Raw genomic sequence first — 16,042 nt, 5'->3', positions numbered from 1 at the left:
TCTGCCTACTTGCGATTTCTGTCAAATAAAATCTTTAAGAAAAAATAAAGTGTACTCTTAGATGACGAACAGCACATTTAAAAGAAAAAATATTCTGTAGTAAGATGAGGCAACAAAGTTTTTAGAGTCAACAAAGGGGCCTGGAACTATTCAGTTCCATGCATTTCCAAGAGTTCAAAATCTTGAAAACCCTAGGAATATATAATGGCTTCTTGTGTATAAAAGGAGAAAGCTTATTTTTTTTAAAGTATAAAACTAAAGTTCCATAATCTTAAAAAAAAAGTTATGGATAAATTTTCTGTGAGTAAGTCTGGGACAGTCTTTAAATTTAAAACTTGAGGGGCGCCTGGGTGGCTCAGTGGGTTAAGCCTCTGCCTTCGGTTCAGGTCATGATCTCGGGGTCCTGGGAATCGAGTCCCACATCGGGCTCTCTGCTTGGCAGGGAGCCTGCTTCCTCCTCTCTGCCTGCCTCTTTGCCTACTTGTGATTTCTGTCTGTCAAATAAATAAAATCTTAAGACAAAAACGACGACTTAAAACTTGAAACTGGCTTTAACTGCTATTTAAACTAGGGTGAGGTACAGTTTAACACTAGGGAAAAAGCCATACTGGCAAAAACAGGATGGATCCGAGCTAATTATGAAAGCCAGAAATGTTTCAAACAGTAATGTATACAAAATGAATATATGTCATCTGTATCTACATTTTGTTAATGAACCTGAATTATGACAAAAATACATTATTCAATTGCAAATACCCAACCACCATAAAACAGTCATCTGTCTTTTCCTTGCAAACAAAATGGTTAAAATAAGGTTTAAAGTAGTCAACAACAAAGTAGCAAAAAGATACCCCCTTGGTCTCCTAAGTCTGTTTATTATTCATTCTAACACTTACTTAATAGTGGTGGTCATACTCTGTGCTTGCTGCTGAGTGCCATTATTGATTGTGTTGGTATTTTTCAGCTGGTTCATCTGTTGCTGTGTCTGTGTGCCCCCTCCTCCGGGGCCACCACTGGGCTTCACAGGGCCCCTCAGCTGACCATTTTGACTGGACAGACCCATTATAACAGGGTTCTCTGTTCTGGCCGTGCTCATGCTGTATTAATTGTAAAGATGTCTCTTTCAAACTTCAAAACTTTTGAAAGTCAGTAGAGAAACTGTAATAACAGTTTATTAGGCTCTCCAAAATGAAGAGATAAATATAAGTCTTGCTCAATATATGAGTCCTTTATTGCAATGCAGGCAAGCACCTGTAAGTCTCTGAACGGTAAGCAGCAGTAACTTGCTCTCATGCACCGAATCAACTTTTTATTTTTTAAAAAGCCCTCTAACAAGGTTGAGTTATAGATCTGAATTCACTCACTTCAATCTGAAACAAAGAGAAAGTTTAATTAGCAAACATAGGAAAGTTAGAAAAAACTTTCCCTTTTAAAAGAACCCCTTTAGAGGAAATCATTAAATAAGAATACAGATGTACTTAGACCAAAACACTAGTCAGGCTAGGAAGACACACAAAAAGATGGACTGCCTCAAAAAACAAAAAAACAAAAACCAAAAAAACCCACCAAGCCAACTGAGACCAATCTCAAACATTTAAAACTGTCAGTTCAAAGTAACCCAGAGAAGATTAGGTAGAAAGATACTGTGATTAAATTAGCACTAGCTGTCAAATGGCAATCTCTTCCTTCAGTTTCCTCCCTGATGAATACTCAAAGTCTTTGCCACCTCTAAAAGTCAATGATTCATTATACTTAATTGCGTTACAACTGAATGAAGTATCACACTATTTTATTAATGTAAATCTACGTATCTTGTAACAAGGCAAGACAATTCATTTTTTTCCCTATTTCTGACAGCAACTGCAAACTCTTGAAATTAAGTGCACTACGACTATGCTTTCAGGAAAAAAAAAATTGTGCCTTTATTAATTTTAACCATAGAGGTTCAACTTTACAAAAATGAATTATTTTTTCTCTTAAATTTTGCCCCTTAAAACAGTAACAAAAAGTCAAGAGATACAGACATGTCTACATGTCAAAATCCTTTGAGAAACAGCCAAAAAAAATCTTTAGCTACCTTAATAAAACCTGAATACTAAAAATCTATTAGCTACATTTCAATAACACATTTCAAAAAGTGTATCCTAACTTAAAATACCTGCTGTTATTAAAAATATCCACAAAAACACAAAAAGGAAACTGCCTGTGTTTAAAAAAAAAAAAAATCTGTGAAAGACTAAAACACACTAGTAACTTTAACCAAACTTTCCAAGAAACCCAGAGTACCAATAAACAGCTGTTTTAAAAAAGAACTGGCCAATGTCCGCCATTTTTAATTAGTCCCAAAATCGAATTCTTACTTTGAAATGTAGCAAAGAAAAACAATTCAACAAAGGCCAAAAAATAAGGACTACTATTCCTCTGTTGGGTTTGTTTTTTAACTCCTTTATACTTCTTACCAAAAATGCGTATTAATTATTGATTTTTTTTGGCCAAATACCAAGAATTCCAAAGTAATACATCTATTCTAAAAGACAACTGGTTATGTCTTTTTTAAAAACTGAAAATAAAGTTGCTCAGAAGCAAATCCTGGTTACCATATGCACAAAGCTGTATATTTCTAACTCTCTTAGAATCTGATGCCTTAAGCAGACCGTGGTTACCAGCCACCTAATTTCAGTTCAAGGTGGTAAATGGTTTCCTGTATTGACAGATTTATATTATGATCAACAATACCACGGAGTTCACACAAGACTTGTTCGCCAAGCACTAAGGGGATGAAGAGGGCAACCTCTAAAAGATTAAAAGATACCATTATTGTCCCTCGAGCTCTTAACAGAAGACCATATATCTCCCTAGATCCAAAATGTGACTATTACTCCCTTCTTTCTTGAACCGAAACCTGCACTGCAGCTTTATGTCTGAGAAGGAAATATTCCTCCTACCCCTTCCCAATATAGACTTGCAAGTTACATTCTACATTTTCAAAAATACGAACGAAACGTAGACTAGTTGGGAGGAGCCCCTCGCGGAGTTAATTACAGCACTTCCCAGATTGTAGTTAGCAACTGACAGTTTCACACCCAAAACACTATCGTCATCTCAGACAAGAGCTTTTGTTTGCAAATGCAGCGCAGTTTCTCTAAGCTCGGTCTGCAAGTTGGAGGGACTGTTTTATTCTGAAGGGAAAAAGGGACTGTGGTACAGAAAAGGGAGTGAGCGATGAGGGAAAGAAGCCAATGATTTGAGCCCCATAACTGTGGGGCAATAATTTCTTGCTCCCCAAAACGCCGCCCCAAACCAACACTTCTAGTCAGCCCTCTGTGACCATAAACACAAAAGGGCTGGGGCCCTATAATCGCAGCTGCGCCACAAGAGCAGGGAACCAACTCCGCGGGTAGGAAACAATAGGGACTCCCCCTGTAAGGCCCCAAAGAGAAACCCTTAAGTGAGAAAGCCCCTCCTTTTCCCTCACGACTCGGGGGCTCCATAATCACCCTCCTGTTACCGACCTACGAGGCCTTATTCCAAGCAAGCAGCAGCGGGTCCTCTTCCGAAACCAGCCCTCCGACACTGCATATCCCTGCCGCCCCCTATAGGGCCGCCTCGTACCCTATAACCTCCACCATCCCCCTAAGTCCTTGCCGCCTCTGTGGTCCCACATCCCTTCGTCTTCCACAAAGCTCCTCTGAGTACTTCGCCCGCTCCTTCTCCGGACCCCGCCGCGCACGACGTTCCCATATTCGACTCTTCTCAGGCGCCCCCACCCCACAGGGCTGCCGCCCGCCGTCCGCCTTCCTTCCCGGGGCCCGGCCAGGCCTCAGGCCTCCGCCTCAGAGCGCCCCCTCCCCCGCCGGCCGAGGGGCTTCCCGCGGCCCCGACCGCACCGCTGACCTCGACCTCACCACCTCATCCCACTCCCCGAGGCTCGGGCCCGAGTCCTACCACCGAGGCCACTCCCGCTCGGCACCCTCGGTCCTTTATTGTTGACTCGAAGCTCCCAAAATGGCGGCGGCTCCTTCCTCCTCGGAAACCTCCGCCCGCCCCCACCCGGCCCCTCGCCTCTGCCTCCTCCTCCCGCCCCCGCCCCCGCCCCGCCCCGGGGGCTGCTCCGCAGGGGCGCCCGCGCCCGCGCCCGCGCCCGCCGGCTCTCCCGGCCGCCCAGCCCTACCTCCGCCGCTGCCCGCTCTCATGGCGCCGCCGGAGTCGCCGACCGGGCTGAGCTAACTCGGTTGCTCTGCCCCTCCCCCGCTAGCCCGCCGCCCCTCCCCCTCCTCTCCCCCTCCCCCTGCCTGTCCGCATGGCGGCGGCCGCGGCTCCTCCTCCACGCAAGATGGCGAGAGCTCAGCTGCCGCCGTCGCCGCCGCCGCGTTTGTCGCGGCGTCACGGCCTCCCCGGCTTCTCGGCGGGAGGAATGCGGGCCGGGGAGCCTCCCTGAGGAGAAAATGGACGGCCGCGCTCTCACACCGACTGAGGACCCCAGAGACTGAGACTCGAAGGGGAAGTCGGGTTCCTTTCTGAATGCGAAGGAGAGCTAGCTTTTTCACAGCTGAGGAGAAATGAGTGGGGAATGATGGCCGGGAAGAGTGCGCCCTGCCTTCGCCCCCCGCAAGTGGAAAGCAGAAGTTGTGACCAGAGGACGAGCTGCTTGTTCCCGAGCAAGGACGCGTTCCGAGAACGAGGCGTCTGGCTTGGGGACGGGAGAGCTGACCTGAAGTCCCCCGCGGGCGGCGGAGGCTGCTGCAGGACCGGGGGGGGGGGGGACAGGGGGGCGGCCAAGCCCCTCCGGGCGCGCTTCCGTCCAGGAACGCGCGGAACTAGTGGCCCGGAGGCGTCGGCGCGCGCCCGGGATTGGGGGCCGGAAGGGGGGCGACGGCACGGGATAGGGGGTGGGGGCCCGGGGCTGCGACCTTCTCGGCCAGAGAGGGCCAGCCTCCTGGATAGGAAGAGAAAGCCGCTGAGGAGTCACTTCTCATGGAAATAGGAACCAGAAGGCCGCCGAGGGCGATTCGTTCTCCCACCTGCCTGACCCTCACTAGAAAGCTACTTATGTATTTCTGTATCTGTCCCGTAAGTACTTGTCATGTCCTAATGTCTCCACTTAACAGAAATATCGGGAGCACTGTTTGGTTCCAAGCAAAACAAAAAAATTTGAAGCTAGGAAGTTGGCCGGGCCGAGGGAAAAGAAAAACCTGGGTCTCACCCAGCTGAGAGACAGACTGGATAGGGCAATGGCCAGACCGTGCAGCAAGCTGCCCCGCGTCGCCCGGCATCGGCCCAGAATGAGCAGCACTCTGGTCATTGACTCCCAGCTTCCCCAATTTTTGCCCCTGCTTCCAACTCGGGGCCAATCAGAGAAAGCCAAATATGTTCCCCAAACCAATCACATCACACGCCCCGCTTCTAGTTAGCCTGCCTCCTGCTTCCTCATGCCAGCGACCTCCAATCAGAGCGCGCCTCGAGACTCCCTGTTTTCACTGCCTGAGTCTCCACCAAACTAAATGAAGGTGGACGCCTCCCATGCTTAGCAAGCTCTGAATAAATCGCCTGTTCTCCTCTGGTCGTCTTTATTTCCACACAGCCAATGGAAAGGTGGTTGAGAAATGTGAACAGCCTGTTCTTGAGGTTATGAAGAAGGTTCCCTTACAATTTTTTAAATTCTAAATTTGTACCATGTCATCTCCCAGATTTTTTTTTTTTTTAAAGATTTTATTTATTGGAGAGAGTGAGTGAGAGAGGGAACACAAACAGGGGAAGTGGGAGAGGGAGAAGCAGGTTTCCTGCTGAGCAGGAAGCCCGATGAGGGGCTTGATCCTGGCAATCAGGGTTCATGCCCTGAGCCGAAGGCAGACCTTAAGGACTGAGCCACCCAGGTGCCCCCTCCCAGATTTTTTTTATACCACCATTCATGTAAAGGAATAAGCCTGCACCTTGTGCCCATTCTAGAGAGAGGATGGCTAAGTTGTGAATAAAAGGTTAAAATGTGAGGCCTTGTTTGCCTCACTGTCTTTCCAAGTAGCAGGAAATGTGAGGGGAAGGAGGGTAGAAAGTAAATGGGAGGGAGAGGAGCCTAAGGATTTAAAATGGTCCACTGCCTGGTGGTGGATTTCTTTGCCTAGGCCACTCAAAAAACGACACTAGGCAGAGGAAAGGATTGCGTTCACAAGTAAGTGAATGCCTTCAAAAGGGGCCTGGCTGAGGTCATGACCAAAAACAAGAGTGAGGAGGGAATATGAAATATATGACCCCATTCTCACCTAGAAATCTGCCAGGGCTAAAGCCTTTCATGATCCTGCATGTTCTTGCAAGACACTCAGATATCCTTAAAACTTAGCCCTTTGCAGTTTTGTGGTGAGAAGCACAGATGGTGCAGAATTAAACTATGAATCATGGGGTCTTTCTTCTCGGTTCAATTTCAGTGGTTGGTAGGTCCAATCCCAGTATCTCAATACAAGTTTTTTTCTTCTTAGTTCTAACAGATTAATGAGAATCATAGAAAATGGGACACTTTAGGAATACAGATGAATTATTTGATAATGTACACAGTAGCTTTGTATTTATGAGTTATATTTAAAAATATCACACAAAGGCTCAGACTCTTGAGTTAGTCTTAAGTTATGATCTCAGGGTTGTGAGATGGAGCCTTGCACTGGGCTCTGTGCTCGGTGTGGAGCCTGCTTAGGATTCTTCCTCTCCCTCTGCCCCATTTTTACCCCCAACTTCCCCCCACCCCCACTTGCTCCATACCCCTCTCTAAAAAAAATCACAAACCTGATCCTTTGGCTTTTTTTTTTTTTTTAGATTTTTATTTATTTAGTTAGTTGACAGACAGAGATCACAAGTAGGCAGAGAGGCAGGCAGAGAGAGGAGGAAGCAGGCTCCCCGCCGAGCAGAGAACCCGATGCGGGGCTCGATCCCAGGACCCTGAGATCATGACCCGAGCCGAAGGCAGAGGCTTTAACCCACTGAGCCACCCAGGCACCCCTGGCTTTTTAGTTAATTTTGAATATGATAGTTTGGGTGATGTGCGGTAACTATGGCTTCTGGAGGGTGTGTTGTCCCCAGTGAGGTCACCTATTAATTGTAGTAAAGTGCTTCCCAAGATATATTGGTCATTTCTACTTTGTTTTTAGTCACTGGCTTTTCCCTGGTACCCTACTTATTGGGTTTTGAACTATGAAGCTGTTAGCTAAAGTGTTAGGTCTGCCTTGTTGGCTGGCTCCTAGAGAACTGGTCTGTAGGAAAGATATTTTTAAAAAGAGTCATATATAGAATTGAGGTTTTCAGCATGTTTAAAATACAACAGAATTCTTTTTTTTTTTTTAAGTCATGAGCTGCAACTAGAAAATGTTACTTGGAATTTGATCACAATAATGGGTCCCCCAGCAAATATTATTTGCCAGTCTCACGTCCTGTCCTCATTTACTTACCTAAAAATAATTAGAAAGGAAAAAAATCACAGGTTAATTTATACTTGATTTCATTTAACCTTCAACTTAAAATATTTAGAATCTAGAATTCCAAGTAATTTCAACCTGGAATATACACATCTGTGATACTATCTTAAAAACCCCAAATGTTTTCAACATGCTAAAATGGATTTCACACTTTTAGCTTTCTATGAGTTTTTTTTTTAAAGGAAACATGATAGTTGGTTTTTTTTTAAATTTCCAACTACTTCGTTACTTAGAATAAAAAAGATTTGCCCATACCATATCCTCAGTAACATGATTATATCACACCTGCCTAAGCTTTATAGTACAGCATTTCTCCCTTTCATGGTTTGCAGGATAATATTTTGATTTTCCAAAAGAAGGTTCAACAGATAAAGTTCTTCTCCAAATATGCTCAAAGCAACATCTGGTAATTGCTAACCAAGACTAAAGGCTAATGAGCCCAAGATGCCAAGTACCATTTTATTTGGACCCATCGCAGGTAAAAATTACTGCTTTAATTTATACACCTGAAGAAAATGAAGCAGCATCAGGCTACTGAGGACTTAGCAAAGCGATCCTCAGAGAGGTACAAGTACTACACGGAAGTTAATGCATACTAAGCAGATGTCTTTAATCACCGAGAGACCACACCAGGCACATTTTGTTGGAATAAATGTTCCACTTCTAGAATAAACTTAAGTTGAAAAGTAGGAAAGCAATATTACAAACAGAGAGGGAAGTGGGTGGGTTAAACACATTTTCCCCAAACTACCAGCTTTAGCTGCAGAATTTATATTCCCTTTGACAGAAAAAAAAAAAAAAATCTCTCCATTCCCAGGGTACACACCACCAGCTAGCTCCGCTCACCAGGTTTCTTTCAATCTCATTAAGTTCCAGCATTGTTCTGGTCATCACCCAGAGAATCCTAGCTATTCACATTGCCTCTTCGGTTCTCCTAAAATTATGGTGCACCAACAATTTTAGCTTACTCATCAATCTGAAAATAATGCATGGCTAGGAAGACACTGAAATCTGAAGTCCAGCTCATTAGGTATAAATTTAATTCGGTCTACTCAGATCAAGAAAGAACTTCCACCATTCCATCTATGGTGCCTTGGTCCCCTTGAGTATTTCTGAGTTAGTTCAGGGCTAGTTGCTGACAGGTAACGTTGACGGGGGTCCGTGGCGAACTTGTGGAATGGTCACGGTATTTGTATGTGTACCATGCTTCCTTTGTACCCAGGACCTTGTAACAAAACTATGTTTCTGAATAATCTCTCTTTCTCTCTTTTAAGTTTGTCTATTTATTTTAGAGTTAGAGCTTGCACATGTGGGGGGTGGGGGTGCAGAGGGAGAGAATCCTCAAGCAGACTCTCTGCTGAGCACAGAGCCCAAGCCGGGGCTCGATCCCATGACCATGAGATCAGGATGCCCAACCGACTGTACCACCCAGGTGCCCATGAATAACCTTCTCTTGCAGGGGTAGCAACAATCACGACAAGTGTCCCACCCTGACTTCCTGCCACTAGTCATTTTGCCGGACTTTTACTGGTCTTTGAAGATAGACTGGGATCTTATGTATGAGCTCTGGGAAGGTACCTTATTGCTGAAGAGTGGGTGGTCTCTTCAGTCCTGGGTGCCAAGATTGGATTAAATACCATCTGTGGCTACCAGGACAAGTCAGGGAACATGGGGAGAAAAGAGTATTTCAGGATGGAGGTCTCCCCAGTGAACTTTTAGCTCTTTATCTGCTTGATGAAGTTTAAACATTACTCTTTATCATGTCAAGCACCCCCTACATAACCTTTTAATATCTCCTAGTTTCTTTTTCCACCTGGAGTCTGTACTCCATTGACAGATTGGGACTGCTAATGTGCCCAGCCAATTGATTTCCCACTCTTCCTCCAATACACTTGGGGCTCCGCTCTCTTGATAGGAGACACATCCCCTCACCTTCCATTGTTTCTCTTGAGAAACCCCTCATTTTCTTTCCTCTATGTAAAACCTTCCTGTTCCCTTGCTCCCATCCAACCAGAGCTCAGGTTCCAGAGTCAGGCAGCTATGGGTTCAAATCCCAGTTCTGCCACTTATTAACTCCATATATTAACTCCATATTATTTATATATAAATATATATAAATTAGGGCGCCTGGGTGGCTCAATGGGTTAAAGCTTCTGCTTTCGGCTCAGGTCATGATCCCAGGGTCCTGGGCTCGAGCCCTGCATCAGGCTTTCTGCTCAGTGGGGAGCCTGCGTCCTCCTTTCTCTGCCTGCCTCTCTGCCTACTTGTGATCTCTGTCTGTCAAATAAATAAAATCGTTTAAAATAAATAAATAAATATTAAAATATATAAAAATCAATTTTATATATGTAATTTATGTATATATGATTTATTTATTTTAATAAATAATTTTAACAAATATTTAATTAAATAAATTTAATTTAAAAATAAATTATTTATTTGTTTGTTTATTTAAGTAATTTCTACACCCAACACGGGGCTCCAACTCACATCCCCCAGATCAAGAACTGCATGCTCCAGGGGCACCTGGGTGGCTCAGAGGGCTGGGCGTCTGCCTTCGGCTCACGTCATGATTCCAGGGTCCTGGGATCGAGCCCCACCTCGGGCTCCCTGCTCAGCGTGGAGCCTGCTTCTCCCTCTCCCACTCCCCCTGCTTGTGTTCCCTCTCTTGCTGTGTCTCTCTCTGTCAAATAAATAAATAAAATCTTAAAAAAAAAAAAAAAAAAGAATTGCATGCGCCACTGACTGAGCCTGCCAGGGGCCCTGGGAAACTTTTCTGAACTTCTAAGCTTCATCCTCCCCGTTTATAAGATGAGGATAATAGGACCTAGAGCTATGTAAGAATAAATGAGAATTTGCATAAATCTCTTCTTTTAGTAGTTTGTAGATAGCACTCAAAAAATTACTTGGCATTGCTATTATTATTTTATTAGATTTTGTCTGAATCTATTTTTAGTCTATCAGATTAGAGCCTCTGGTTGTCCAGTTCAATTCTTCTTTTCTCCAGCCTCTATTCTCACTTACTGCTTCAGCCTGGTGCCTTACCAACCTCAGATAAACAAGTGCCACGCTCTAATTTCACAGCTTCCGCTCCAGGAATGCTGGTGCTGGAGAGAGGCGTGTAACCAAGCTGATTGGCTCCACGACAAATTCCTGTTCCCACACCTCAGCTGAGCCCTTTCTGCAGCTCTGCAAGCCTGTCACTGGTGTTTCCCAATCATGTGCTCATTAGCGTCAACACAGGCACTTTGGAAAACACGGGTGCTGGAGCCCCATCCCCGAGGAATTAAGTCAGAATCCTTGGGGTGGGGGATCCAGCATCATTTTCTGTTTTAAGTTTCCCCCAAAGATCCTAATGTGCAGCTGAGGATAAGAACCACTGTTCTTAAAGGGCATTTTTCCTCCCACAGTAGCATTCCAAATCTCTTCTACCCATATCTCACCTTCAAATCAAAGCCTTACCAAGGAAGCTTCATTAACTTTCCACCTCCCTTGCACAGACTTCTGATTATTCCCATCTTAGAGGATGAAGTGCCACACCTCCAACCTCAAGCTAATCTGGCCTTGACGTCTATCCCTTTTTAAATAAAATATCCCAGGGGCCCTTGGGTGGCTCAGTCGTTAAGCATCTGCCTTCGGCTCAGGTCATGATCCCAGGTTCCTGGGACTGAGCCCTGAATCAGCCTCCCTGCTTGGTGGTAAGCCTGCTTCTCCCTCCCCCACTCCCCGTGCTTGTGTTCCCTCCCTCTCCCTCTCTCTATCAAATAAATAAATAAAATATTTTTAAAAAAATTCCATTGGTTACCACCTTTCCCTTACATTTTAATATCTCCCTCTTGGCTGGTTCTTCCCCTTAACCTGGATTCATGCCCAACTTTTTCTCCATTCTAAACAACAAACAAAAACCATCTCCCCTCACTCCTGTTAACAAGGTGAGTGGGAGAGGAGGGAGGAACTAGCATTCACTGAGGGCCTCCTAGAGACAGGAATTATGCTAGGCGATATCCATTCTTGCTCTGGGGTTTTACTTCCATTTCTGCTTCTCTGCTATTACTTCAACCCAAACTCCATGAGTAGGAGGCTGGCCCTACTGACCTTCAGATCACTGCTGGGATAAGACTACTCTTGTGATTTTTTTTCTTTTGTCTTTGAATTTCTTGGTTCTTCTTATCATTCAAGTTTCCGCTTAATGTTACCTCCTTTGAGATGCTTTCCCCTGACCATGCTTTTTATTATTATTTTTTTAGATTTTATTTATTTATTTGACAGACAGAGATCACAATCAGGCAGAGAGGCAGGCAGAGAGAGGGAGAGGAGGAAGCAGGCTCCGGCTGATCAGAGAGCCCGATGCGGGACTCGATCCCAGGACCCTGAGATCATGACCTGAGCCGAAGGCAGAGGCTTTAACCCACTGAGCCACCCAGGTGCCCCCTGACCATGCTTTTTAAAGTAGTCCTCCCTACCCGACTTCACTCTTTACCCCCCGTTAAGCGACCTGAAATTATTTTGTTTACATGCTTATTGCCTGTACCCTCCCTTGCAGCAAGCCCAGCTTAAATCCATTTCTACCCCTGGGCTTCCCTGATTCATCCCAGCTGCTCCTTTGTGTTCCCACCACTTCCTGCTCATTCACTGCTAAGGTGGTAACAACCTGGTTTGTTGAGAACAGTTTGGGTTTATGCTTGTGTTTGTCCTCAGTAATTATTAATGGTGCTCTTGCTGATTCTCAAAAGTACCACAATTTGGACAGTAAGTTGTAAAACCACTATATTTATAGCCCTGAATCATAGCCAGTTGTATATGTGTCTAATTTCTAAACTCGTTGAGGACAGGAACAAAGTCATGTTCATATTTCTTTCACCAATAACACCCAGTAAGGCATTTTGTATAAATAGAGTAGAAGCACGCAAGCGTTTGTTGAATTGGATTGGATGATGCATTAAAATGAGATCATGTGGGCGCCTGGGTGGCTCAGTGGGTTAAGCCGCTGCCTTCGGCTCAGGTCATGATCTCAGGGTCCTGGGATCGAGCCCCGCATCGGGCTCTCTGCTCAGCAGGGAGCCTGCTTCCCTCTCTCTCTCTCTCTCTCTCTCTCTCTCTGCCTGCCTCTCTGCCTACTTGTGATCTCTCTCTGTCAAGTAAATAAATAAAATCTTTTAAAAAAAATGAGATCATGTATGTGAAGAGTCTAGCACGATATCTAACACATAGTATGTTAGGTTAAAAAAACAATTCAGTCAATTAATCTTATTTTCCTTACCCTAGATGATGCCACATGTCATGTCTTCCTGCCTAGTCCCCAAGCACACTCTGGCTAGTTTACTTTGAGTTTTTCGAGGCCTTATTTCTTTGTGTTAGATCGGAAGCTCATTGAAGACAAGTATCACATCTTACAGCAGAACTAGTTCTTCTGTAAAATTGCTTGATATTGACATGCCCGGTACTTTTCAGTGCATTAATTTGCAGGAGAGAGTGAAATGATAACAATGGGAGGAAATATCAGGTTAGGTGTCCACAGCCAGTGGCCCTAGAATCAAAGATCGCTGTCCCTCCTTGTAGATGCTTGTTCTTCTTCCAGCCAGCAAAAGTAGGAGCTCCAGATTCCTCCATTCCTAACATTTTCAGTAATTAAAAGGGCACAGGTTCAAATGATTAAGTAATGTTTATGCAAAAGCACTGTGTCTTTTGGAAGTGGGGAAGAATGAAAACTACATAAAGTGTTGAGATCTGACTTTGGAATAATTAGACCTGGGTTTGAATCCCTAAGCCATCTATCCTCCAGGAACCTGTTTTCTCATCTGTAACATCAGCATGATGCATCTGCCTCTGGGGTGATTGTAAGAAGAGTAAAGGAGAAACATACGTGAAATGCTTAGCATAGGGCCTGACTCAGGGCAAATGCTATTTATGTTTATGGCACGCAGTCTAGCCTGTTCCGATGCTAAAGGTAGGGCGGCTAAACATAGAACTGTTATCAAATTTTCAGTTAAACCTTGTTTCTAATGTCAATGACAAGCTGTAATTCTTGTCCATTCATTCAACCACTTATTCTTTTGTCCATTCACTCATTATTCATTGATTTATTCTATGCCAAGTACACAGTAAATACTTACTAAATGCTGTTGAATGAATCACAGAGTAATAATAAGTAACTTGGGGGAAATTAAGATTTGGGGGGTGGGGGGGCACCTGGGTGGCTCAGTCGGTTAAGCATCCAACTCTTGGTTTTGGCTCGGGTCATGATCTCGTGGTTATGGGATCGAGCCCCACATCGGGCTCTGTGCTTAGTGCAGAGTCTGCTTCAGATTCCCTTCCCTCTCCCTCACACAATCTCTCTCTCAAATAAATAAATTAAATTAAATTAAATTAAAAAAATATTTGGTAGGCAGGGATATACCCAGGCCCTGGATGATATCTCTCTGTATGATAAAAGGTCCTATGACTAGAGCGCGGACATCACACTGGAGGCTGCAGATCCAGCCTACGGACAGCACAACCAAGAACACAGAGCATTCCTTACAGTCCTCTGCTACCTGCACCCAGCCGGTGACTGCCTCATTCTTCATGCAGAAAAATCGAGGTCCTAGAGAAAGTGCTCCTCACTTTCCCTTTCCCACCTCTAGACTCATCGTCCACAGAACTCAGCTTCACCTTCTTCCCCGATACCTCTCCCCTCCCATACCCCAGGTGGGGTAAAGCACTACACGCCTGTGCCCGCACCGGGCAAATTTCTGCTACTGTGCCAATAAGTCGGTATCAGAGTTAATGTGGTTGTAGGTTTGCCCTTCGCAGGGATTGGATATACCTGTGCTTTGGTCTCAGTAAGCCCAACACCTAGCCCGCCGCCTGGCATTCGGAGGTGCTCGGTAAATGCTTATTAATTAGGCTCTGGAGTCAACGGCACCTTCCCTTTTTATCTCCTCAAAAACAATCTTGCCCAAAGGCTGGTGTATAATCTCAATCTCTGCTTCCCCGTCTGAGATCGTGCCCTCACCTCCCATTTCCAATCCATCACCAAGGCCTCTGGGTTCCACCTCTAAAATGCTTCCTGCATCCGACTCCTCCGTGTGACCCCAACTGCCTCCATCCTCACCCCCATAGTTGCCTTTCACCGGCCTCCTGACTGTTGTAGTGCCCAACCTGGCCCCCTTCTTTACTCCCTCCTGCCTTTCCCTAATCTGTTTTCCACATGGCCTCAGTGATATATTTTTTAATGTAAGTGAGAGCAACCCCACCGTCCATTTTCAGCAGCTTTGCGAGGAGCTGAGAGTGCGCTCCACATTCCCAAAGAACCTGCATGAGCTGAATCCCGCCTACCCCTCCTACTTCAGCCCAAATTGCTGCACCCACCGCGGCCCTTGGGAGTTCTTGCATCACCTAAACCTCGTTCCCACCTCAAGACATTTGTATCTACTATTTTGTCTACCCCCCACCTCCTCACACAGTTGGCTCCTTCTTATTCCTCCTATCTCCAAAAAAATGTCATTCCTTCAAGACCTCCGTCCCCTTACACACACCCCACCCTCCCTCCCTCCCAGGACTTGCCTTCTTCTCCTTTTTTTTTTTTTTTTTTTAAGATTTTACTTATTTGACAGACAGAAATCACTAGTAGGCAGAGAGAGGAAGGAAAGCTGGAGCCGGTTGCGGGGCTCGAACCCACTGGGATCATGACCTGAGCCGAAAGCAGAGGTTTTAACCCACTGAGCCACCCAGGGGCCCCTACCGCCTTCTTCTCTTCACAATCCTTATCATAGCTCTGAGCGTTATTTCTTCACGGGCTGATCTGTTCGTCTTCCCTGTTAGAACATAAGCTTCAGGAGAGCAGGAACCACGTAATATTTTGTTCCCTGTTGTACCCCAAGTGCCTAGGACAGTCCCTAGGGCAGAGAATACAACAAACAAAATTTGCAAGTGAATCCACGAATGAGTGCCCTCATTATCTTTAATTGCAAACTGTCTAGTTCTTCTCATTCCTTTCTTTCAACTTGTAAATTGGTGTAAGAGTCCCCAGACTAAAGACAGCCTGCCCTAGACTTTGTGCCTCTCCCCGCCCCCCCCAACTGCTGCCTAGTTTCTTCTCTTAGACCACCAAAGAGTAGATTATCTGTCTAGGCTTCAGCAGCTCCCACTCGATGAAACGGCTCTCACTAGTATCATCAATGACTCCTTTATCATTAAATCCAAGGACATACGCTCCAGTTCTCAGCCTACTTGACCTTTCCACGGCCACATTTCCTCAATTTTGTTCGCAAAACACTAGTCCCTTGACTGCATTAGTGAAAAAGTGTCTCATGGTCCTCCCGTTAGACGCTTTTGTACTACGCTGTACTTCAACTCCATAGCATTTCGCAGAATGGCAGTTAATTAATTTGTTTAATTAGTTAATGTCTGAATTTCCTGAGGAATGTAAATTCTTCAGAACAGGAATCCTGTTTGCTCTGTTACTGCATTAGCCCCGTAATTCCAGCACATAAAAGATGTTTAATTTTTTACGAAATGAATGAATGAATATGTTTCCCTTTGGGAAATTTTACAGTGTGGATTAATATATTAAATGTAAAATCCCAAATGAAAGAAATGTGTTC

The 16,042-nt window shown here is 45.0% G+C and overlaps 1 protein-coding gene across 3 annotated transcripts in view; it reads right to left on the bottom strand.

The window, feature by feature from the left end:
• Positions 1–4,239, bottom strand: part of DDX6 (DEAD-box helicase 6) — a 29,956-nt gene extending 25,717 nt beyond the window's left edge. For 2 of the 3 annotated variants that reach the window (XM_080814920.1, XM_080814921.1), the window contains exons 1-2: positions 3,946–4,048; positions 897–1,370 (exon numbers count right to left, since the gene is read on the bottom strand). In XM_080814920.1, the coding sequence (XP_080671046.1) occupies positions 897–1,096 (200 nt within the window). In that variant the 5' untranslated portion in view covers positions 1,097–1,370; positions 3,946–4,048. Of the gene's footprint in view, positions 1–896; positions 1,371–3,945; positions 4,049–4,171 lie in introns of those variants that run through there. The other variant, XM_080814919.1, reaches the window with a different exon arrangement.
• Between the last annotated feature and the right edge of the window lie 11,803 nt (positions 4,240–16,042).

The sequence above is a fragment of the Martes martes genome (genome assembly GCF_963455335.1).
Source record: "Martes martes genome assembly, chromosome: 10".
In the NCBI taxonomy this organism is placed as follows: Eukaryota; Metazoa; Chordata; class Mammalia; order Carnivora; family Mustelidae; genus Martes; species Martes martes.
This window is presented reverse-complemented; position numbering and strand designations above follow the sequence as displayed.